Source organism: Carassius auratus, chromosome 24, assembly GCF_003368295.1.
Source record: "Carassius auratus strain Wakin chromosome 24, ASM336829v1, whole genome shotgun sequence".
Classification (NCBI taxonomy): Eukaryota; Metazoa; Chordata; class Actinopteri; order Cypriniformes; family Cyprinidae; genus Carassius; species Carassius auratus.
This window is the reverse complement of record NC_039266.1, coordinates 14,240,874-14,267,404: the sequence shown is the minus strand read 5'-3', so window position 1 is coordinate 14,267,404 and position 26,531 is coordinate 14,240,874. Positions and strand designations below refer to the sequence as shown.

Here is a 26,531-nt window from a genome sequence, read left to right as displayed (position 1 = left end):
GAAATAGATGACACTGATCTAGAAGAGAAGCGAGGCTGTAATGGCTTGAAAGGAAAGACTGGTATTGAGAAAAATCACGGGAAAATTAATTCACCATTACATTAAGAGTTAACTGTTATAAGCACAGGAATCGATACGAAGATAGATAAAAACAACATGATGCACTTTACAGATTTTAATCCAGCAAACTGGGTGAGTATAAATGGATAAGGTGAAAAAAAATTGTAGAAGCAAAACACTTATGCTCATCCTTCAAAGAGAAGGTTTGGGAATGTATCCGAGTCTGATTAATGGTGGAGATGGCAAGATTTTTGCTGCTAACAAGCAGGGTGTTATTTCTCAAAAGTGCCTTCTGGGCAAGCTCACCGTCTCTGCACATCGAGACACAACACAAACTACATGCACACAAGGGAAAAACTCCCATGAGGCATGTCTGTGAGGGAGGGCTACCTGCAGCCACACATTCTCTACTGTTTATAAATGTTGTCGTGTTGGTGTTTGTATTTTTTAAACTTACAAATTAAAATATCCAAATTTTTTTAAGTTCCTCCTGCTTTGTACTGTGTCTTCTAACTTGTGAACTTCTAACTTCTAAACTGAGCCTCCAGAACAACTGAGCAGCTTGTGTTAAACTGACTTAATTCCATCATATCTTCTCTATTATTTTTATTAATAACCAATAAAATAATTCATACAGAAAATAGAACTGACCTGTGAGTCATGTGAGGCTGTGGAACGTTCTGTAGGTGGCAGGCTGGATGGAGGAATGCCAGGAACTGGTCTCTGGGTTGCAAAGGCAGGAGAGGGGTGCACAAGGGGCGGACTGTGTCCAAACGCAGAACCTACGATGCCCTGTTGCCGACTGATCAGCTGCTGATGCATTTGCAGTGCCACAGGTGTTGGAGGATATGCAAAACTCAGTGCAGGGCTGTAAGGCAGAATGAATAGAATAATTATATTTACAATGAAATTAATAAATTAAGTTCAGGTTACAAATTAGTGAAATTGGTTCATGTGGTAAATTATAAACTCCTCGAATTATATAATATTTGTTATTGAATATTAATTCATTTATCATTTAATATTATTTATGATACACTAATGTAAGTTTGTGGTCAATAAGGCTTTTAACTAAATAAGTTTATGCTCACCAAGGCTGCATTTATTTGATTAAATACACTAAAAATACAGTAAAACAATACTGCTAAATATTATTACAATTTAAAGCAACTGTAACTAACATAGTAACATTTGATTTCAAAGTGATTACAAAGCTAAATTTTCAGCAGCCATTATTACAGCCTGTGTCACATGATCCTTCAGAAATCTTTGTGAGTTGGTGCTCAAGAAACATTTCTTATAATTACTAAAGTTAAAAAAAAGTTGTGCTGCTTCATATTTGTGTGTGTGTGTGTGTGTGTTCAGGATTTTTTTAATGAACAGAAAGTTCGAAAGAACTGGATTAATTTGAAAGAGATTTTTGTAACAATGTAAAAGTATGAACTGCTGCTCCTTTTCAATTTATTGTCTCTTCGATGAATTAAAGTATTATTTTCCTAAAAAGAAAAAGGTTTTACTGACCCTGCACCTTTATTACATTCCAAAAATTACACACATAATTAATTAAACTGATAATCTTAATAAACAACACAACAACAACAAACAGAAACCCTTTTAAGAAAAATCAAAGAAAGTCCATGTTAAATGTTAAATCACCTGATGAGCATAAAAGCTGTATTTAAGCACAGTATTTAACTTTTATATATCTTCTATAGATGCCACAGTCCATTAATGATAAAGCCTTGATGCTCAATAACAGACATTCATTGGGGGTTCCATTTATCGTAGGGCATGCTGACCACTCCATACGAGCTCATACGTCTACTAGTCCTATTACAGACAGAGGGGAAATCAATGTAGCCAGACTCCATCTCATGCAGCTGTCTCATCATTCATCAGGCCTGGACACCTGCCTGCCACCTCTGTCCCCACATGTTCACATGAGATATGACTGATTATCTTTTGAAAACAAATCACTGATTAATCTCTCTCAGTGGAGGAAAGAGGTCAATTTTCTGTTTTCTTTTCTCGCTCTAAGACCCCCACTCAAACCAGGTAAAATTATTTACTAATAGTGCTGGATGGCAGACGTCAAACTGAGTGGCACATCACCAGAAATGATAGCTGTAGATCCATCCTTCAGTTTGATATAGAAACTGTTCAAATGTAACAACCTCTGATTTTCTGGCATGCTGCAAAATCTGTAACAATCTCTGATATAGTAAAATTTGATATAGTACTTATGGGACATAACACTTTTTATAATGTCTTAAACAATAAAATATATGCAAAAAACAAAACAAACAAACAAAACTAAACTAAAAAAATCAATTCCATTTTGTGATAATTTGTGATAATGTGTTTTTTTTTTAAGTCTGAGGAAAAAAAATCAGAAAGCATGTCTCATTTCACATACACCATCATTCAAAGATTTGGGATCAGTAGATTTAGTTTTTTGGTCCCAGTTTATATTACTGTAGGTGGCTTTAACTACTATGTACTTACGTTTAAATTAATAATTTGGTACAGTGCACTTATTGTGTTACTACATGTTTTTACATTGTACTTATATTTAAAAAAATTGCTATATGTAATTACATTTGTAATTAATGTCTGCAATTACATTTATAATTAAAGTAATGAATTGTTTACCCATCCCTACCCATAAAATCAAAACTGTCTATAACCTGTATGCCACCTCAGTATCATCAGAAGTGTTTTGCAATACAACATGAACACAATAAGTACATTGTACTTATTTATTTTTTTTAATGTGAGTACATAGTAGTTAAGGCCACTTTTAACAAAGTGTGACCGAAATTTTTTTCAGCAAATCATCATTAAATTGATCAAAAGTGAGAATATAAATATTACAACATTTTTCCATTTCAAATAAATGCAGTTCTTTTAAATGTTCCATTTATCAAAGTATCAAGAACAATTTGCAAAGAAATTTCTCACCGATAATAATAAGAAATATTTTCTGAGCAGCATATCACCATTTTAGAAAGAATTCTGAAGGATCACTGACTATGAATTATGACTGCTGAAAATTCAGCTTAGCCATCATAGAAATATACAGTATATTTTATCTATTTAAAATACATACAAATATAAAGGTTGTTTTAAAAACAAATCACATTATTATAATTTTTACTGTATTTTTGACTAAATAAATGTAAATACATTCAAAAATCTTACAGACCCCAAACTTTTTAACTATAGTGTCCGTCTATAAAATTTTGTAGCAGTGTAAGTAGTGTGCCAAAAAACAAAACAAAAAAAAAACAAACAAACAAACAAAAAACAAACAAGATGTACTTATTTCAAGAAGAAATGTAAGCTTACTATTTTTGGCAGACAGAAGTAAGTAAATCACAATATGGCAGTGTCTTGTAACTGGGACAAATTTAGATAAGCCAAATTAAAGGAGCACTGATAAAGCATCAATCCATTTTGTTGATCAGTATCTCAATATTGAACAGCCTCCTTGAATAAGTCTTACTATTGTGACAAATGCTTTATTGTCCACTTAATGTCTGTCTGGACTTCTGCTACAATCTGACCAAATCGACTGTGCCCCATTTAAGTGGGATAATTTGAAAAACATTAATTATTTTGACTTTGAAACAGATAATCATGTTATTAAAAGGCAGGACGGTCAGCGAACGCCCTCAGGTTGAACTGCTCATGTATTACACCTCAAAGAAAGTGAATCGGTCAGTTTTATTCACTTCATCCACAACAGATTCTCTCTCTTTCCTATTACAGCTTGTGTTCCTGTCCTCAGCCCAGACTTTGCTTTCTTCCTCTGTCCCCCTCTTCGTGACCCTTTCATTTGTCATTCCCGCTTCCTCTCCTCCTTTCCAGTGTGAGCGATTACTTGGCGGCAGTCTTAGGGTAAAGCTCTTCTCAGCTGATACAGAGAACATTAATCAGATGATGCATATCAGACAGACGAGTGTGAGGGAGGAGGGGAGGAATATGTTCACACGCTTCCTCCTAATAGCGCACTCTGTGTTCTCTCGTTTATTTCACCGTCCAGTGTTCATTCATCACTCTGTTTCTGAGGATGCCCTGGAGTGTCCACTTACAGTATGGATTGCTTTTCCACTCTATCTCTTTCTCAGAATCTCTCCCGCATTCTCTGTTCCAATACAAACCTCTCTCTTTATTTTCATACTTGGAACAGTGTCCAAGTTTGGAAAGACATGAAGATGAATAAATGAAGTATTTTGGGATAAACTATACTTCAAAACCCATCAAGTGATAAATTAAGACTTGCTTATCTCATGTAAGACAAAACCTAAACAATTCCTTTGATATATTAACAAAAATATATATTTTTATTAAAATAATGCAAAATCCAGCTTTAAGGCCTGTTAGAAAGAAGTACATACATTTTTGTAAAAAATAAAATTAAAATCATAATTCATTGTAGTATATACCTGATAGAACCAGCTGAGAGGTGTCCATAGGATCCACTGGTGGATGAGCTGGAGCGGGAATTATTAAGTAAATTGACTAGAGAATTGGGCGAGGTGCGAATCATGGCCTGCAGGTCAAAACTGGGGTCAGACAGGGAAGGAGAGATGGGAAGGGGTCGTTTTCTACTGGGGCGATTTGTGAGCCTAGGACTTGGAAATCGTGAGGCTGAGAAGACACAGACAGAGAGAGAAAACAGAGAAAGAACATTGTATCTTATGTATTTAAACAGGTAACAACAGGCACAAGAATACATAACACCATAAATTTTTATTTATTTTTATATTTAAAATTTTCCAAAATATAAAATAAAAAAGAATTGAAATTAATTAATTTAATTGAATAGTGTTTTTAAAGACATTTTTATTTAAAGAGCAGTAGAGAGAGAAATGGAGAGTACTACAGTCAAGTACTGACATAGTTTCCATAAAAGTTCCCATTCTCTTGTGGTTCATATATTGTTTTAGAGAATTAACCACACAGAAAGCTTTACTAACCAGGAATCATGACTATCTTCTTAATCACATACAATTTATTCATCAAAATCAGTTGGAAGCATTCAACAATGGTCACATTTTCTGCCTTGCCTGCATTTTTTACACATTGTAAAAACACATAGGACTGCAGCTCCATGTTTCTCACTGCTTTCTGGTAGCATCACTGCAATGTTGAATCATGCTTAATTGGGTTGAATAGTGTGTTAATGCTGAATGAAATTGCACTGGGTTGTTTTTGAAAAGCTTTCACTAGGAAGCAGATCGAACGCAGACAGGCCCTCCACTCACACACAATGAATGGCACCTACAGATTAAGAAATGACTTTTGTTGTCTTTTCATTGGTGAATGTCACAAACAAAAAAGAACGGAGAAATGGAGTGAGAAGTGAAAGGAGGAGGGGAAGAGACAGATGTGGGGGGATGTTGGTCTTTTGTTGTGTGGAGTGAAACAATGACTTTGTGACTAATTTTTTCTTTCAGTTGTTCTGAACATTTTTAAGAGAAAGCACACAAAACAAAACAATATTACACTCTCTCTTTCTCTCTCTCTGACTCTCTCACTTCTCTCTTTCTTGAGTGACGCATAGAATGATTACAGGGTCTGTCATTCACATTTAAATCTCTCTCTCTCTCTCTCTCTCTCTCGCTTTGTGTGTGTGTGTGTTTGTATTCCCACATTTGGAACATCTTACCACATTGCTGGCATTCTGCTTAGAACTGTGATTTAAGAGTTTGTGAAAAGACACAGGCACAAACTTACACACACACACACACACACACACACACACGCACGCATGCACACACACACAGTAAACCGAACAGTGAATTTAATCAAATGAAATTAGTTAATTTCACTCAAATAATAATGAAAGTTAATTGGACTTAATGTAAGTTCTGATAACTAAAAACATTGTTGTAGTAAGGTGAACTTAAAATTATTACGTTTTCTAGTTCACAGCATGCTTTGCATCAGACAACAAGGAAAATAAATGTAAAAAATTAAGTGTTATTTTGTGTGTTTTTACACAAGATTACCAGGGGAACATAAGTTAGTACTTAAATGTTGTGTTATATTAGAATTTACAAAGGTTTCTGTTATGTTGGTTTTGTAGTGTTACCTGTTGGTTAAGAGTAGAGCCTGCGGTTAGGTTGAGGATGGGCAGCAAAATGTAAAGACTATATACAGTCATGGCCTAAAATATCAGCACCCTTGGTAAATATGATCAAAGGCAGCTGTGAAAATTGATCTGCATTGTTAATCCTCTCTGTCTTTTGTTTAATAAAAATCACAAAAATGTATCCTTTCATTGGATAATAAGAATTTAAAATGGGGGAAAATATCATTATGAAATAAATGTTTTTCTCTAACACACATTGGCCACAATTAATGGCACCCTTTTATTCAATTATTTTTGAAACCTCAATTTGCCAGTAACAGGTCTAAATCCTGATGAGGTTAGAGAACACCTGACAAGTGATCAGTTACCATTCCTTCATCCAGAATCACTCCAGACTTCTCTCATTTTCCGTAGGGTTCAGGTCAGAGGACTGGAATGGCTATAGCAGAAGCTTGGTTTTGAGCTCAGTGACCCATTTCTGTGTTGTTTTTGAGGTATGTGTTTGGGTTATTGTATGGTTGGAAGACCCAAACATGGACCATTAAAAGATTTCTAACAGACTCAGTCACTTACTGATTTTTTATCTGTTAGTATTTGATAGAATGTCTCTTCTGCTCTAAAAATGGCTGCAGTTATGCCAGTTCTTAAAAAAGTTGGTAGCGATATCACTGACATGTCAAATTATCGACACATTTCTAACTTACCTTTACTGGCAAAAGGGCTTGAGCATGTGGTTGTCGGGCAACTCCATTCTCATCTTCATACGTATCTTACCTCTCGGGTCATTCACAATTTGTCTACCTGGGTTCAAACAGATCTCAGACTGTTTCTCTGTGTCAGGGTGTCCCTCAGGGGTCAATCTTGAGTCCTACTTTATTTAGTATTTATATGTTGCCTCTTGGGCAGATCATTCAGAAATATGGCCTGAGCTATCACTGCTATGCAGACGACACCCAGATTTATATCAGCTCTCAGCCTGAACTTAATTTTTCCTCTTAAAACCTGTCTGACTGTTTGATGGAAATTAAAGGGTGGATGAAGCTCAACTTTCTTAAACTAAACTGCTCCAAAACTGAAGTCTTATTAATTGGCACTCCTTTGAATGTCAGTAAATGTAAGGATTTTAGAATCTCAGTAGAAAACACCCAATTGTCCCCCTCTGACCAGGTTCATAATTTGGGGGTTGTCTTCGATGCCCAGCTAACTTTTAATTCTCATTTTAATAACATAACGAAGGTTGCTTTTTTCCATCTGGGAAACATTGCATGCATTAGACCATTCCTCTCTAGGCCTGATGCAGAGAAGTTTCATCATGTCAAGGCTTTATTACTGTAATTCTCTCTTTGTGGGTTTACCAGCAAACTCTATTAAGAGGTGGCAATATATACAGAACTCTGCCGCACGAGTTTTGACTCACACTTCATCATGCCATCACATTACACCGGTGCTCCAGCAACTGCACTGGCTTCCAGTTTAGTCACATGTTGATTTTAAATTTCTGATTTTACCTTATAAAGCAGTACATGGGCTGGCTCCAGATTACATCTGTGATTTGGTTACTCCATCCATTCCCGCTCGTTCGCTCTGCTGGCTCTCTCTCTCTGTGTCAGCCTCGATGTAAATTAAAAACTATGGTGGGAAGTGCCTTTTCCTGCCTAAGTTATGGAATACATTACCTGCGTCTATCAGGGATGCTGCTTCTGTGGATTGTTCTTAAGACACATCTTTTTACTCAAGCTTTTAATTTATAAATTGTGTATTGTTTGATACTTATTTTTTTACTGCAATGTTTGTTTGATTGTTTGACTATTTTGTATGTATGTTGTAGTTCTTTGAGCATGTGAAAGGTGCATTATAAATAAAATGTATTATTATTATTAACTTCATTAACACTTTACATTGGCAATGTTTGTTTAATTTTGACAAGAGCTTTTTGTTAGGCAAAACAGCTTGACTAGCATTAGCATGACGGGCAAAACAAGTATGAAATTGGCCGAAACATACAATTTACTGGTCAATAAAATAAATACATTATTTGAGATTATCACTAGCTGGATGAAGGTTTGGATAGGCTTTGATATAAATTATTTGCAATACTGGTACACTATATTAAGCAAGTTTAAAAGTTTGACTGTTGTAACTATGATAGGCAAACAAAAGCCAACGCCAGTATGAAAGTACACAATACAGCAACAAAAATTTATAAAATGTAATGCAGTTAACCAATCATGCAGATCTCATTGCTAGTTTATTAGTGGCACAAGTTGATTAAGCTTGTTAAAACAGTTTGACTAGTTCAGTGGTTCTCACTGGTTGAATATGTTTGTGGACAATAAGGGGCCTTGGAGCTATTAATGTTTAGAACCACTGGACTAGTTTTTAACCTGTTAGCCAGCACCCCACATTAAGTGCCCTACCTAAATTAAATTGTAACAGTTAATTACTTCAGTGTGTTACACACATCATTTTGGTGTCTTTGGAAAGAAGACCCTTTGGGCTTTATTTTTTATCAATCAGATTTGATAATGCTCAAAAATGTTAAAACTTATAGACACTGAAAGGCCTTGAAACATTTATTATGAATTATTTTTAAGAATAATTTGAGTATGAAAAATAAGAAAAATAAAAAAGATTTAACGTATTGAAAATACGTGATTATGTACTGATGGCCAGTTATAGAGATGTTAATAATACAAATGCGCAATAAAGTCGATAAATCACACTCTATTCATATAGACGTGTTAACATTGATAGCCGTGATTACACAGTAATAGTGAGCTGATTTGCACTCAAACAGATGGCAGTCATGCAGATACGGGCACATTCAACATAAAACGCACTTACACATATATGTGTACAAATCTAATTAAAAGTACTATTAGAATGAGCAAGCATAGGAGTGGCAGTCTAAAGTATTAGCCAATTACCTCTGTCTAATGACCAAGACTGACGAGAATGTGACCGTAATATATGCTAAGGCCAAAGTGATATCTTTGAGCAACATGAGCACCTGTATGAATGAGTACAATAATATGAGAGAATAAATAGAATAATCAAATCTTAGAATAATAATAATTAGAGACAGCCAAACAACCAATTTGCTTTTCAAACTAAATTCGAGGGTCATATTAAAATGGAGTCAGATTAGATACAAAAATGGAGTCAGATTTGAGTTTAAAGGAGCTGTATGTAAGAAATCTATTTCAATTAATCATAAAATGGCCCTGATGTGTCACTAGACATTAAGAAATCATGTTCATTTCAAATACTTATATCACTGACAAAAGTAGTCCGGCCAGTATATTCCCATTTAAAAAGTGGACTTGCAGCCCTCAACTGATGTTGATGTTGTCATTTTATGTTTTGGCCTGAGGCGCCTCCTTCCAGCTATCTACCAATCACGAAGTCAGTAGTGTTTCGGGATCCGTGTTGCCAGCTTTGCTGTAACCTACCCTAACTCCAGTCGAATAAAAATGTCTAATGTTACTAAATCAAAAAGACCTCGTTATAATTCAGAAATTCAGCGTGACAAAGTCCAAAATAAAACCAGAATTTGTATTGGAGATGCTTTTGAAAGATGGAGACGGCTGAAAACGGAGAAGAATTTGAACACAGACGCCAACTAAGAGAAAAGTTGCTAATTTTCTCCTCGACAGGTAAGATTCATCTATGCTTGGCTAACTTGTACTTGATGTCAATGGACATTTCATATATTCATGACAGTCGAACAAAGTTATGCATGTTTGTGCAAAGTAACATAACGTTAGCTCACATGGACATATGCTAACATTAGCAATGCATTACAGGAGCCCATTTCTCTGTCATTATGCTGAGACGGTGAGGAAAACAACATTAGCACGCCAATTATGGCAATTTGAAACGTAATTGAGACAGTATGCCTAATGTTACCTCAGTAAAAATGATTCGTCATTTGTTCTTCACGTATATCGTGGACTAAGTTACACATGCTGCAAGTTGACCTGTATGACCATTGCTATTGTAATTTAGTTACTCTAACAATATTTTCTGATGGAACTGTAAACAACCCTGTGATAGCCACTGGTGATATTGAATTTGTCCCGCTCCATAATTGCTGTGGCAAACTAACAGTTACCATTCTGTCTTTCACGTACGAGCATACATCTTTACAATTATACTGTCACACACGAGCATAAATCTTTACGATTATACTGTCACATAGGAGCATAAATATTTACGATTATACTGTCACATACGAGCATGAATCTTTACGAATACATTAGCTAATGACATTTAGTAAATTTTTTAAATACATAATTACTTATCAAAATATTTCTCATGAAGCATAAACATAATTAATAGAAAAAAAAAAACGTACTGTGCACGTCTGTTCGTCACTTGCCATTGGAAGCTCATTGAAGCAGCCTACGTTTCTGCTGAATCCTGCAGCTCATCTGGCACTCTCGAGTCAGGGGGTAGGGGGAGGGGATACACCGCTCAACAGTATTTTTATAGTGATTGCAGTACCAGTTTAGGTCACAATCCTACATACGGCTCCTTTAACCTAAAATGAATAACTCTACGTGCTGAAAGACTGAACATGCAGAAAACCTTCATCCAGCACCAGATACCTTCCTTGGGCCGGGTGCTAGGACCTTACAACTGCATTTTCATTCTTCATGTTTTGATGTGTACTGCTTACAAAATGTAGCAAATACATTCTTTATAAGCTTTCCATTGAAAAACAGCGATCTGTTGTCAATGATTGAGGCTTAGATCTTTATAATGATATATAGTTTGTGAAGATTCATCCCATTTCATTTAATCTATTCATAAATATTGACACATGCAAACACGGGGAGTTGAGGACACCCGCGTCGGGGTGCAGGCTAACAGGTTAACCATGGTGGGTGAAAAAGTCAAACCACTGAAGAAGTATTCAAAACATACCAAATAGACATCAATTGCTGATTTGTAATATTAGTAAATATTACATGCTTGGTCAAACATCTTTTGTAAAAATGTAAATGTGAATGCAGAGAAAAAAAAGTAAAAAAAACAACAATAACATTTCGGTTATGTATGTATCCCTCGTTCCCTGATGGAGGACATTGTGTCATGTGAAGTTATGTTGTGATAACATATGGGGTCTTAATTGAGAGACAGATCCCTCTCTGATTAAGAGAAAACACCAATGAAATTTGGCTAGTGGATTTTGAAACCCGAGCCTCTCCCTGTGCACGCGGGTATAAATATGTGACAGGTGCATCCACTCATCAGATTTTATGCTGAGGAGCCGAGAGATTGTCCCTGGCAACAAGCGACAGTTTGAGGTTACGGCATGGGGACATAATGTCTCCATTCCCTCTTCAGGGAATGAGGGTAATGTAGGTAACTGAGATATTCCTTATCTGTCAGTCATTATGAGTTATGTCGTGATGACATATAGGGTCTATGGAAAGCACCACAGCCTGAACTCTGTCACAAACATATGGCGTTGCAAGTGTTGACAAGCCGCAGCATGTCAGACAGGTGCTATGCAGAGGTCGTAATCTTCCCAACCCCCAGTACAAATTTGCTGACCTTGGCACCTGAAGGGACCAAAAAGTAAGTACCTCGCTGCTTTTGACATTCATGAAAGGTGGTTCAAGCCTTTCCTGTTTGTTGTTTACAGCTTGGCAATTACGATGAGTAAGTGAGCCTTCCAGAGAAGGGTGCTATGGAGGTCACATCCTACCCATAGGGAGGTATCATGTGGAGACACTAATATGGATTGACCAAGGCCTGGGGCAGTACTGCATATGGAATGGGACTCTGAGGCAGGTCCTCTGCCAGCAGAGTTCCTTTCCACCAATTATCTATTACCTAACAAATGGAAAGAAACCGGCTCGACATGGAGGCTGAAGAATCTCGAAGGTGATTGGTGTCACCCAACCTGTAGCTTTACAGATGTCTGCCAGAGAGGCGCCAACGCAAATGAAAAAGTGCCCCTAGGGGGCACGGCTCACCTTGGGACTGGTTTCGCCAAGACGATTGCATTGTAGTATTTGGACTCAACAGACACACCATTTTTCATGAGATTTAACAAATCAAGTATTCATAAGATTAACAAAAAAGAATCTTTAGTAATTTTGCATCAACACCTAATTGAGTTCCATATGCAATTGACCATGCTCTCAGACAAAGGACCGTGACATTTTCCAGTATTTCCAACCTCCCACGATGAGATCATCCTTTCCCAGGTACCTGCCGTCCTCTTGCGATAGCAGCCATATACACTTTCATGGTGAAGGGTGACAACACATGCTTCAACCCTTCTTGCAGGAAAGAAAGTACTACTCCAATTGTGCATCTTCAGGGGTTTTCTCAGAGAGAAGGACCGCAGATCATGATCAGACTCCACTTCAAGGCAAAAAGCACACTTTGTAGAGAAGGCTCTGGCTTTAGTGATAGTGACTTCCACCACCGGTGGGAGAACACTTAGGTCTGCCATGTCCCGTAATCTGGAAGTGGGTGCCATGGTGCTGAGCCCCTGAGAAAGGAGATTCTTCCTCAGAGAAATGTGCCAGGAAGGGGCTGTCACGAGGAACCTGAGTTCCGAAAACCAGGTCCATGTGGGCCAGTATGGCGCAACCAGCAGGAACTATTCCTCATCGTCCCTGACCCGAGGGGCCCTTGGTCTGGGAGTAATACAGCTGGCAGTAGGAGGACTTATGGGAGGCAAACAGGTTTACTTGAGATACACGAATTGACTAACAGATCAGCTGGATTATCTCAGGATGGAGTCACCATTCTACAGGGGAGGTGTGAGCTGTCATGAAAGTGTGTCAGCCACACGATTTGAGCTCTCCCAGAATGTGGATGGTGGAGTAGGAGATGGCGGTGAGTTGTGACATGAGACGTGATCATAGAACTCGGAAGTTTACCCAGTGCTGAAGTGGTCTCATATGAAGCAATCCAAGTGGCGTGACAGCGGCTTCAGGTGTCATATCATGTCATATCTGGGTATGCTCGCCGGTGAGATGCACCATCAAACTATTGTCTAACTCCACACTGAGAAAAGAGATAATCTGTGTGGGGGAGAGCTTGCTCTTTTCCCAGTTAACCCAAAGTCCCAACTAGTTGAGGTATCAGAGCACCGGGTCTCTGTGATCACACAACTGTTCCTTCACACAGGCCACCCTAAAGATAGTTGAGATAATAGGGCAAGGGCGCCCTCTGTGACCATTGTAAAGACACGGAGGGACAGGGAAAGCCCGAAGGGGAGGACCCTACACTGTTAAATGTTTCTGTTAATTTACACCAAAATTTCAAAAAGATTAACCTGTTCAGGGTGCTGGATGCCCAGACACCAAAGACAACGTATGTGGCCGTTGAACTGAGGATAGAAAACGCCTGCAACCAAGAGGACATGGACGGAATGACGTCTTTAAAAAGACACGAGCCGTCTGTGATCAGAAACTGTTCCTTTAGATGAAGCACCAAGGGGAATCGCTGAATTAACAGAAACAAGCTGATTGTGAGAGGATGCACCTGTTGCCTGTTTATACCCGTATGCTCGGGGAGTGGCTCAGGCATGCAAAATCCACTAGTCAAATTTCATTGCCATTTTCTCTTAATTAGAGAGGATTCAGGCTCCCAATTAAGACCCAAAATGTCGTCACCACTTGTAGTCACCGGACCGACAGATAGGGAACAATAGTTCCACCTTAAAAATCCATCTACATCCTACTGAGGATCCAAACTTAGGCATTTAATAGAGGCAGAATCAAAATGACATTGGTTAATTAGCAGCTAAAGCTTTAAAAACGTGTGGCTTAAACAAATACGCAGGACAGATTAATTCCTTCATTCATCAGTTTTTCCCTAAAAGTAATTACACTGATGTCTAAACTACGACTATGCTATCCCATCCGCATTATTAACAGTCTCCTAGATAATGCACTTCTACTCATTCACTCCCCTTCTCAGAGTCTATAAATAATGAACAGAGCTTTAAAATGTTAATTTGGCTGACAGGGAACACACATTCTTAAAACAGGATGAGTTACTAAGGGCTAATCACAGGCTATTTGAAGTAAGTAGATGACAACATCTCCATTTGAAAACAATGGCCGTAATTGTTTTATTTCAGTCTATTAATCTTAAACAGTCCCATAGAAGAAAGGATTTCTCCAGTGATGAATAGTTCGACATTTCAATTCCCACTTAATAGCAATTAATTTTATTTTAGCCATGCAAGTTTGGCTAGTTTTAATTGGTTTGTGAGGAATGGGGAAGTCGGTGACATTCTGTGCATGCATTCTCATCAAAGACTAACAGGCCAGTCCATCTGACCTCTCTTTGAATCTCTGTGCCTTTAATCTCCTATTTACACTTCAAAATAACTAATTTGCATACATCCTGTGCATACTTACCTCCTTTTTTAAAAACATTAAGACAATGGAACAATTTAACCAGTTTAAATCATTTTAAATGGTTTAGAAGAAAAGATCTGCATGTATGTATATATGTGTGTGTGTGTGTGTGTGTATATATATATATATATATATATATATATATATATGTGATAAGTCTTATCACTTTTTATCAATTCAACATCCTTGCTGAAAAAAAACTTTTTTATTTTATTTTATTTTTTATTGACTGATTCCCAAACTTTTCAATAGTAGTGTATATTGGGTCCCTGTACGTTGTGTTCATTTTTTATTTTTATTTAAAGGTCACATGACCATATGATGCAATTCCAACGTTTCCTTTTTCTTGTGCAAAAATAAGATCTGTAAAGTTGCAAAAACTAAAGTATCAAAAGAAAGAAATATTATACATAAAATTTAATAGTCAACCATGCCCAACTTAAACAGCTCATTCTAACATGCCCCCACATGTCTAATGCCGCCAAAATGTTCACGCAAAGAAAGGCGGCATACTTTTATTCTTGTTGTTGCTGTAGCCGCCATGTTGTGGAGACGATGTGTGTTTCCTTGTGTAAGCTAAATTACTTTGGTCTTCCAAAAGAGGACACAACTAGAAATCAGTGGTTAATTTATATTTACAACACTGTTCAGAACAGTTCAACCCAAATATTCAGATGTGTGCAATACATTTTATGGAGGACTGTTTCCTGATCCTTCGAAAGTAGACTACAATGCCGGCTGTTCGGACTCACAGTCTGTAAGTACATTTACATATCTAAAGAATTTGCCACTAATGATTTAAACAAAAGTTTTGAGCAGTATAGAGTAGTGCTTGTTATTCATTTCTCCAATCACAAATGCAGACATCGTTTTATGTTTACGCCTCGCAATGGAATGCATCTCATAAAAAGACAATAGAAGTCAGCGGTTCTCAGTTTCATTCCTCGTGCCCTCCTGCTCAGCACATCTTGTATATTTCTCTCATCACTTTAAAAATTTGTTCTATTTGAATGTAAATGCCCTTCGGAGGGAACATCACAGGATATTCTGCCATGATTCCAGTTTGAAGTGAAAGTCAATGTTCCATTCAAAGTGCACATCGCAAATCTGTGAATTAATGTTCCGAAGTGAATTAAACTTCAACAGATTTCCCCTGCTCAAGGAGTAGGGAGCAATGAACATTGTGTAGGGACCATGTCAATCTGAACACAGTGGGGGAGGGGTTGCAACAATATATAGTGTTATTCTCAATGTTACCCAGAAAACAGGATATAGGTTTAACTCATTTGAAATACTTCTCCTTTTTTTTCACTGTCAGACATGCAAAATAAATCTTATGTATCTCTTGCTCTGGCTACTGTGTATAGACCACCAGAGCCGTATACAGAATTCCTAAAATAATTTGCAGATTTCCTCTCAGACTTTCTGGTTATAGTTGATTAGGTGCTAATCATGGGAGATTTTAATATTCACGTTGATAATACAAATGATGCATTAGGACTTGCGTTTACTGACCTAATAAACTATTTTGGAGTCAAGCAAAATGTCACCGGGCCCACTCATCGTTTTAATTACACACTAGATTTAATTATATCACATGGAATTGATCTTACTGATATAGATATCGTACCTCAAAGCGATGATGTAAGCAATTTCCTTGTATTGTGCATGCTGCGTATCACTGATATTAACTATATGTCTCAGTGTTACAGTCTGGGCAGAACTATTGTTCCAGCCACCAAAGACAGATTCGCAAATAACCTGCCTGATCTATCTCAACTGCTATTTGTACCCAAAAATACACATGAATTAGAAGAAATGACTGACAACATGGGCACTATTTTCTCTAATACATTAGAAGCTGTTGCCCCCATCAAATTGAAAAAGGTTAGAGAAAAACGTACTGTGCCATGGTATAACAGTAATACTCACTCACTCATGAAAGAAACTCGTAGTCTTGAACGCAAATGGATAAAAAAATCAAATTGGAATTATTTAGAATTGCATGGAAAAACAGTATGTCCAGCTATAGACAGGCTCTAAAAACTGCTAGGGCAGAGCATATACACAAACTCATAGAAAATAACCAAAACAATCCAAGGTTTTTATTTAGCACAGTGGCTAAATTAACAAATTACCAGACGCCACCTGATTCAAATATTCCACCAACGTTTAATAGTAATGACTTCATGAAATTCTTCACTGATAAAATAGATAACATTAGAAATACAATAGCAAATGTAGATTCTACAGCATCGAACACCTCAGTTTCATCCATCGCACCCAAAGATAAACTGCAGTGCTTTACAAATATAAGACAGGAAGAGCTAAATAAACTTATCACTGTATCTAAACCAACAACATATTTATTACATCCTGTACCCACTAAATTACTGAAAGAGTTGTTACCTGTAGCCGAAGAACCACTTCTCAATATCATTAACTCGTCGTTATCTTTAGGTCACGTCCCAAAACCATTCAAGCTGGCGGTTATTAAGCCTCTTATTAAGAAACCAAAACTAGATCCTAGTGAACTAGCAAATTATAGGCCTATTTCAAATCTTCCATTTATGTCTAAAATTTTTGAAAAAGTTGTGTCTGCTCAATTGAGCACCTTCCTGCACAAAAATGATCTTTATGAAGAATTTCAGGTTTCAGGCCCCACCATAGCACAGAAACTGCACTTGTTAAAATTACAAATGACCTGCTTGTTGCGTCAGATCAAGGCTGCATCTCATTTCTAGTTTTACTTGATCTTAATGCTGCGTTCGACACCATAGATCATGACATACTCATAGATTAACTACAAAACTATACAGGTATTCAAGGGCAGGCTCTAAGATGGTTTAGATCCTACCTGTCTGATACTAGATACTACATGTCCGATCGCTACCATTTTGTTTATGGGGAGGCATCTTATTTATCACCAGTAAAATATGAAGTGCCACAAGGACCCGTCCTAGGTCCCCTTCTATTTTCAATATACATGTTGCCCCTTGGTAATATTATTAGAAACTACGGAATTAGCTTCCACTGGTATGCTGATGATACTCAGCTATGTATCTCAACGAGACAAGATTCAACTTCTAAATTATCTAAGCTAACAGAGTGTGTTAAAAATGTAAAAGATTGGATGACAAATAATTTTCTCCAATTAAATTTGGATAAGACAGAGATATTAATCATTGGACCAAAAAACACTACACAGAATCTTGTAGATTACAATTTGCAACTAGACGGATGTACTGTTACTTCCTCTACAGTCAAAAATCTGGGTGTTATATTAGACAGCAATTTGTCTTTTGAAAATCATATTTCCAATGTTACAAAAACTGCTTTCTTCCATCTTAGAAACATTGCCAAGCTATGAAACATGTTATCTGTTTCTGATGCAGAAAAGCTAGTTCATGCATTTATGACCTCTAGACTGGACATAATGCACTTCTAGGTGGTTGTCCAGCATCTTCAATATTCAAGCTACAGGTAGTCCAAAATGCAGAAGTTAGAGTCCTTACCAGGTCAAGAAAATATTATCATATTATCCCAATTTTACAGTCTCTGCACTGGCTACCTATTAAGTTCAGTATCAGTTACAAATTATCATTACTTACCTATAAGGCCCTAAATGGTTTAGCTCCTGCGTACCTAACTAGCCTTCTACCACTTTACAATCCATCACGCTCCCTGATGGAGGTCACAAAACGCTGGACTTTTGGTAGTTCCTAGGATAGCAAAGTCCACTAAAGGAGGTAGAGCTTTTCACATTTGGCTCCCAAACTCTGGAATAGCCTTCCTGATAATGTTTGGGGTTCAGACACACTCTCTCTGTTAAAATCTAGATTAAAAACGTATCTCTTTCGCCAAGCAATCGAATAATGTATCTCTTAAATTGTGAGTTTAGTTGCATCTGATCAAATGTGCATTCTTATTCTTTAGCTTGGGTTAAACTAATTACTTTTATTTTGTTAGATCAGCAGCTATGCTAATGATGTCTCTATTTGTTTATATGTTTTGCCACTTGTAACTATGATTTACACAAGCTCCAGTTTGGATCCAGAACACCTGAGAAGAGATTATGCTGACCTTCAGAGGACCTCAGATGATGCTAGCCCTGAATCAACAAACATAACTAACAAATATTGCTACAAGTGTGACAGCATCATATAATAATTATTCATTCTTAATAATATTAATAATGTTCATCATCTGGCTGACTACGTCTTGTATAAATTTTTCTTAAAATCCTGTCATATGTGCACAAACTGACAGTCACCACTTACATAAGCTACTACTAAATACTGTAGAAACATAATTTTCTGTAAAGTTGCTTTGTAACGATTTGTATTGTAAAAAGCGCTATACAAATAAACTTGAACACAGTTCATGCACTGACCTCATTTTTAATGATCTGATTGTCTGAAACAGATGTGTTAACAAAGAGAGACATGCAAAATATGCAGAGCTGTGGGGCACGAGGACCGGAATTGAGAACCGCTGGTATTGTCATTATAATCCATAATTATGTCCCAAATGGATGCAACAAATGCATCGTTTATAATTGATTTTAACGTTTTTGTCTCACCACTCCGGGACACATGGCATCACATCACAATCACAATGCATTGGATATTTGACCAATCAGAGCACACCTACATTTTCAGAATGATGAGCTTTGTAAAAATTTACACATTTTTAGAAAGGCGGGGCGTAGAGGAGAAACAATAATGTAAAGTATATGGAAAATAATGTGTTTTTGAAACTTAAACCACATAAACCCATTTCATTTCACCAAATACACAACATAATGTTTTTTTTAAGCAACATTATATGACCCCTTTAATATTGAAAACATAAACATTTGAAAATGGCACAATTTTCTTTCTTTTTTTTTTCAAAAAATGAAAAGACAAGAATTTTCTTAAAATGTTAAGTTTTACATTCAGGGATTGAAAATGGATAAACAATTTGAATGTTCAGTTTCCATGTGTGTTAGGGAATTCAACTCCCCTGTCCACTGATTGGTTATGCAAAAATAAAACAGTGCCGTCATCATGTCGTCTTCGGTTCTGTACAACAGAATAAGTGTCCTCTGCTGTTAAAGTGTTTATTGTAACTCCTGCATTTCTTCTCTCTGTCATCAGACAACCAGATCAACAAATGGACAGGGTTTACTTCTGTGTAGCCATAGTTTATTTATGGCATGTATTAGGTGCTTATTGTAGAAATATGTATGTACTTCGGATTTGCAGCCACATTACCCTTTTCTGTGTCGAGTGGATTGCACACTTTAGGCTGCACTACCCCTGTTGTGTTGCAAGCGACCAATTCCCCTGTGTACCTCAGCACTAAAAGAGCATTTCCTAAAAGAGCAAATTTCTCTAAAAGAGCTTCACAGGTGTGTCTTTGTAAAGACGACGGATTGTCCTAATAAGGATGCCATTTCACCCGTGCGTGTCTGGGTGCAGTCATTACCTGGCAACGGGTGATGGTCACGATCGTTGCATCACATGTCTGGGTGTCGAGCACGCTCAGTTTGTCTTCATGGATGAGTCATCTTTTCACTGGGAAGATGACCATCTCTGAGCTGCGAATCAGGCTCTGCTACCTCCAGTGGGCGGAGTCCCATTGCTGCTGCTACGATCTCGGGCTCGTTCTGGCGGCCGACAGTCGAGAACCACTTCCGGCAGTAGCGGGGTTGTTTAAAGATTACAGTGGTGGCAAACCTCACAGGGAACCAACCCTCTGGGGACCATCACTCCTCTTGCACCTCCGATCCAGTGGAGCAACCCACGGAACGCGCTGGGCCCTCTTTAAAGAGCGTACCAGCGGTATCCAGTGGGTCTCCCCCTGACCAGATGTCGATCTGAGCATCGGAGGGAGAGCTGTCGGATGACTATTCGGCTGCGCTGCTGCCCTCTGGGATGGTGGCAAAGCGTGAGTCGGATCCCAAGCCGCAGAGAGTGTAGGGCTCGAGTGGAATCCTCCACCGCATCCCGAGTCTTCGCGGCTGGATGATTGGTTTCACAGGGTGGAGTGCGCTGCACCCCACCCCAGCAGTGTTAATTTCGTTGACTAAATATTTTCGTCACGAATATATTTTTGCGGACGAAAATGAAACGAAAACTAAAAAAGAAGGCACTGATGGAGACTAAAACTATGACTAAATTGATTGACATTATCGTCAACGAATAAAGGACGAGACGAAAATAGAATGTGACGAAAATCAAATCAGCAGACGGGAGAGATGCGAGGAATCAACAAAAGAACCGGCAAAACGGAACAGGCGAGACTGCATGAGAGAAGAGAACCAATCCGAGCCTGACTTATTGAGACGTGAAGCAAAGGTTTTCAGTTTTTAAATGAGCTCCCGGGAAGTCGGCATTCGAAGAGGTGATGTTTAAAAGAGCGACAAAATGTCCACAGCTCACTTCACGTTTGACGACGAACAAAACAAAACAAAGTGTAAAGCACGCGAAGCGCTCATTCGTGGCAACGCAACCAATTTGAAAAGACATTTACTGACGAGCCACCCGGACATTTTATCAAATGTAATTTCACAACGATGTTCTTTTGTTTATTGAGCTAAGCAAAATTGGAAGACTGCAGTGCGTAGATGTTGTAGCATTAAATAATACGAACTGAAAAGTACTGTAAAATAGCCCCTTCTTCAAGTTAGATGAGAGCACAATACTAATACGTAATATTATGATACATACATTTGATTAATACTAATGTTTAGTATATTTTATAATGTTCTACTTGTTGACAATATCACAAATATTTCTATATTAGTTCACATAGTATATGTTCACATCCTATCATTATACATACTAATCTAGCAATATTGTAGTATTTAAAACAAACAATATTGCTAGACAAATGAATACCTTATAAAATCTTGTTACTTTTTTTATCCACCCAACTTATTAAATATTTACTTTAAATGTATGCACTCCTTGTTCAGCTCAGCTGTAAGCTTTAAGGTCCTGGACCTAACATTATTTTTCTTTTATTGATGGTCAATTGGCAGCTAGTTATTGTTTACATTATCATGACAGTGTTTGTTGCTGCATAAAAGCTTTTGAATCGAAATAAAGACACAGTTGTGTTGAAATAAAGTTGAATTTTTGTTTTATATATTTTGGTTAAGTTTGTTTCCTATACCAGCTGTAAAAAATTGTCTAGTAAATCTGTTATTGATTTTAGTCTTATTTTAGTCGACTAAAATACCAAGCAATTTTAGTCGACTAAAATAAGACTAAAATTAAAACAAATCAGATGACTAAAACTTGACTAAAACTAAAAAGAATTATAGTCAAAAGACTAAGACTAAAACTAAATTAAAATTTTGTCTCAAAATTAACACTGCACCCCAGTGCCTTTCTTTCCGGAAGTGCATGATGAGCTCACCAAGTCGTGGAAGGCACCTTTTACTGCCATAAACCAGCCGGTGGGCTCCTCCTCCCTCACCACCCTTGATGGTGGTGCAGCGGAGGGGTATTCGGGAATAGCGTCTGTGGAGAGTGCAGTAGCGATGAAATTGTGTCCTAAGTCTGCCTCCTTCTGGCGTGGAGACCCGGTGCTTCCTTCCCGGGCCTGTAGGCACTCGTCTGGTCTGACCGGCAGTACCTATGCGGCTTGCGGGGAAGCTGCTTCCGCCTTACACACCATGACGTTACTGCAGGTGCACCAGGCTAAAGCACTGAAGGACCTGCAGGAGGGTGGTCATGACCCAGAAGTTCTTAAGCATGTGCTGGTCTGAACAGACCACGGAACAGACCACGGAACAGAACACGGCGACCGTTGCGTACATCAACTGACAAAGTGGTCTGCGCTCCCGTCGCATGTCACAACTCATCTGCCACCTCCACCTTTAAAGTCGGAAGGTTCTGAGGTCACTTCGTGCCATTCACATTCCGGGCCTGCTCAACCGTACAGCCGACGAGCTGTCTCGAGCAATGCTTCCGGGAGAATGGCCACTCCTTCCTCTGATGGTCCAGCTGATTTGGAGACGATTTGGAGCCGCTCAGGTAGACCTGATTGCTTCTCAAGAGACCTCTCACTGCCAGTTGTCCAGCTCCCTGACCGAAGGAACTCTCGGCAAGGATGCACTGGCAGACAGCTGGCGCGGGGCCTATGCAAGTATGCGTTTCCCCCAGTGAGCCTTCTCGCACAGACACTGTGCAAAGTCCGGAAGGAATTCAGTTAAGCTAAGTTTCTTTCATTGAAAACTCCGCTCCTGCTTGCACTGGCCTCCATCAAGAGGGTAGGGGACCTGCATGCATTTTCGGTCAACGATTCATGCCTAGAATTTGGGCCGGCTCACTCCCAGGTAATCCTGAGGCCCCGGCCTGGCTACGTGCCCAAGGTTCCCACTGTACCCTTCAAAGACCAAGTGGTGAACCTGCAAGCACTGCCCCTGGAGGAGGCAGACCCAGCCCTGGCTTTGTTCTGTCCCGTCCAAGCATTAAGATGCTACATAGACCGGACACAAAGCTTCAGGACCTCAGACCAGCTCTTTGTGTGTTACAGAGGCCGGCAGAAGGGGAGTGCCATCTCTAAGCGGAAGATGGCCCAGTGGATTGTGGATGCCATAGCCCTGGCTTATCAGGCTCAGGGTGTGCCCTGCCCATTCAGGTTGCAAGCTCACTCAACTAGAAGTGTTTCATCCTCCTGGGCACTGGCTTGTGGCACCTCACTGACAGATATTTGTAGAACTGCTGGGCAACCCCTAACACGTTCACTAGGTTTTATAGCCTTCATGTAGAGCTGGTATCCTCCTGTGTTCTCACCTCAAACGGGTAGTGGCACTGAGAGGCCCCGGGTAGTGTCGTCTTGCTTAAACTGCTCCAGAGTGTCCGTACTGTACCCTAGGCAGCTGGACCCGGCGGAACGTCTGGCACCAGACTTTCATGATGAATCAGTGATAAACATGGAAGTCCGGGTTCCATATTGAGACCTAAGCGGTACTCGTATGTGTTTAGTCCATGGTATAGCCTTAGAGCCTGTTTTTCCCAGGCAGATTTCTGCCTTCCCAAAAGGGTTTTAATCACCTCAAATTTCTCCATATACTCCTAAACGGATGCTATATGTGTATTTGCCCCCCGAGACCTCCTTCGGGAATGATGGGGTTTCCGCAGCGTCTCTGTTCCAAATGGAACGGGAACGTTTTCCTAGTGTTATCCAGTCTCACCCAGTGAGGTAGTGCTTTGACAATGGTGAGTGGAACTACTTGTTTCCGAGCCCCGGCCTACACCTAATAGGGGCGCAGGCGGTCACCGATGTGGCGTTGAGAGTGACCGACTGAAAGGGAACATCTCGGTTATGTATGGTAACCCTCGTTCCCTGAAGGAGGGAACGGAGATGCCACGTACCGTCGCCATGGTTGCTGTACCGCAGATGAGCTGCCGGGTCTCCGGCTCGGCTGCTCAGTGAAAACCTGGTATGCATTGCACCAGCTGCCTTCTTATACTCACGCTGTGATCAGCGGCAGCTGGATGCAATAATTGCATGCCAATGTGCATTGGCTTGTTTAGTTTACAGTCGAAGTAGATTGGTCTATCGAAGCGATATCCCATTTTGCGTCGGTTACCGACGTGGTGTCTCTGTTCCCTCCTTCAGGAAATGAGGGTTACCATACGTAACAGAGACGTTTCTTTTTTTTTGATAAACGAAAAATGAAAATGGTGCCGTTTTCTCATGTTTCTGTTTTCAATATTAAATAAAAAAACAAGTGCACACAACATACACGGAACATATAGTATTGTTACAATACATTTCTATTTTGAATAAACACTGTTCCTTTTTAACTTTTATTTTTTTAAAGAATACAAAATAGTTTCCAACTATGATAATAATTCAGCATATTGGAATGATTTTTGAAGGACAATGTGGCTTTTTGCTTTTTTGAATAGTTAAGGTTCTGGGTATTAGTAGTCCCAGCCTACTGTAAATCTGCTCCTTTCATAGGTGATTGTAGACATCAGAAAAGTGTAACCAAGTGGAGAACTTACTTTCCATAGCCTGTAGGTACTCCATATGCAGAGCACTGCTTGTAGGCCCTGATGAGGATGACACTGAAGGAATGATGTCAGCGTATGGGCTGCGGTGACCTGCAAATAGGGCCATCTGGTGGTAGTACTCTGCCGTAGTCAAACTGGCATGGGGTGCTGAAAGGTCAAACAATGATATAAAACATCATTCATTTGACACTGTTCAAACATTATGGATCAGTAAGAATTTTTCATAAAATAAATAACTTAAATTAATAATTTTATTTAGCAAGGATCAAATATATAGATTTCATAAGATACTTCTTACAAAAACATTAAAATGTATTTCTCAAATTTTTGAATCAGAATCAGAATGAGCTTTATTGCCAAGTATGTTTACACATACGAGGAATTTGTTTTACAAATAAGTAGGTAAGGAATGACAATATACAAATTGACAATTGTATGGCAAATATATTAAAATAAGCAGTTATGTATGTACAGGTACGTATACAGGTTTGTATGTGTGTTAGATAAATACGTGTATGTGTACGTATTTGTATATAAATACGAATAGTGTAGTGTGTTATCACAGTTATCAACAAGTGTTCTAATGCTAGTAAAGAAATAAATATGTGCTTGCATGTTAGTAAAAATCTTGAATAATTTTGAATAACTGACCTTTTTCAAATCAATGGTTTTGACTTGAGAAGACCTGTAATATAGTGCACGAGTTTGGACTTTTGGAGTACTGGAGTCTGGACGTTTTTTTTTTTTTCTTTTCTTTTCTTTTTTTTTTATAAATATTTTTATAGTGCTTTAATGTGATTTTATTAACAAAGTTCAGGAGGAGCACGATCATATAATCATCCAATTTGGCACAGGTGCATCTCGTTTAGCTAATCATCTTAACTAGCACACAAGCTATATATATCAAGTCTTCCTACCTCCTGTCCCAGGACAGTTTTTCAGCATCCCTCCTCCACCCTAACTCCTCACTTCTAATCTATTTATCCCAAATTAGGGATAGGGGGAGCTATTTGGGTTCGGGCTATACTCCGGGCCCGGACCCCTCCCCCAAAATCAGACATCCCAACCTGCAAAAAGTCATTTCACCCTTCGATTGGGAGTCCAACCCTCTAACCATTAGGCCACGACTTCCCCGTAAAGTGACATTCAGCCAAGTATGGTGACCCATACTCAGAATTTGTGCTCTGCATTTAACCCATCCGAAATGCACACACACAGAGCAGTGAACACACACACACTGTGAGCACAAAAAAGGAAGATCTGAATGAGAGAACTGCGACATATTGGAGGAGACTTCCCTGTGCTTAGCCTCCCTAAGGCCTGGTTCACACGGGACGATTTTAAAATTGTCGGCAGATTTTCCAAACCTGAGAGACCCCACACACGGCGATAAAAAATCACGGGTCTAACAGTTTTGGTCGCTCCGTGTGTGGTGTGCAGCCACACGGCAATATCAACACATCACACACGAACCGATTTGACTCCCGAGCATTCCCAGGTCAGACGGGAAATCTCGCAAAATCCCTCGAGATCAAACGTGACTTTAGAGTAAACAATCATGGCGGACAAAGAGGATGCAGTGGCCATAGTTTGTGCTTTGTTTTTAACGGGGAAAAAAACATAAGCAAAATAAGAAAAGGCGATGGTCAAAGAGGTGGAGACGACGCGAGCATGGACTATACTTGCTATATCATGATATGGAGGTAAGTTGTTGTTTTATCTCATAGAAATGTTGTTACGTACTACACAGATTAATAACCGTTGAAATAAACGTTCATATATTAGTTTCCATGTACTCTGGTGGACTGCAGTTGTGGATGTAGTTATGCCCATCGACTTTATTTGTATTTGTTATATTATATACGCCGGCTGTTTTGATTTTGTTTCCCGGTACTATCACTGCCTCGTCACCTCGCTTTCTGATTGGCTACACGCCACAGTCCACAGGCTGCG

The 26,531-nt window shown here is 38.8% G+C and overlaps 1 protein-coding gene across 7 annotated transcripts in view; it reads right to left on the bottom strand.

The window, feature by feature from the left end:
• Positions 1 to 26,531, bottom strand: part of gli3 (GLI family zinc finger 3) — a 322,788-nt gene that overhangs the window by 26,358 nt on the left and 269,899 nt on the right. For all 7 annotated transcript variants that reach the window (XM_026201156.1, XM_026201154.1, XM_026201153.1 and 4 more), the window contains 3 exons: positions 24,570 to 24,725; positions 4,509 to 4,713; positions 712 to 928 (listed from right to left, as the gene is read on the bottom strand). In XM_026201156.1, coding sequence (XP_026056941.1) covers positions 712 to 928; positions 4,509 to 4,713; positions 24,570 to 24,725 — 578 coding nt within the window. The remainder of the gene's footprint in view (positions 1 to 711; positions 929 to 4,508; positions 4,714 to 24,569; positions 24,726 to 26,531) is intronic.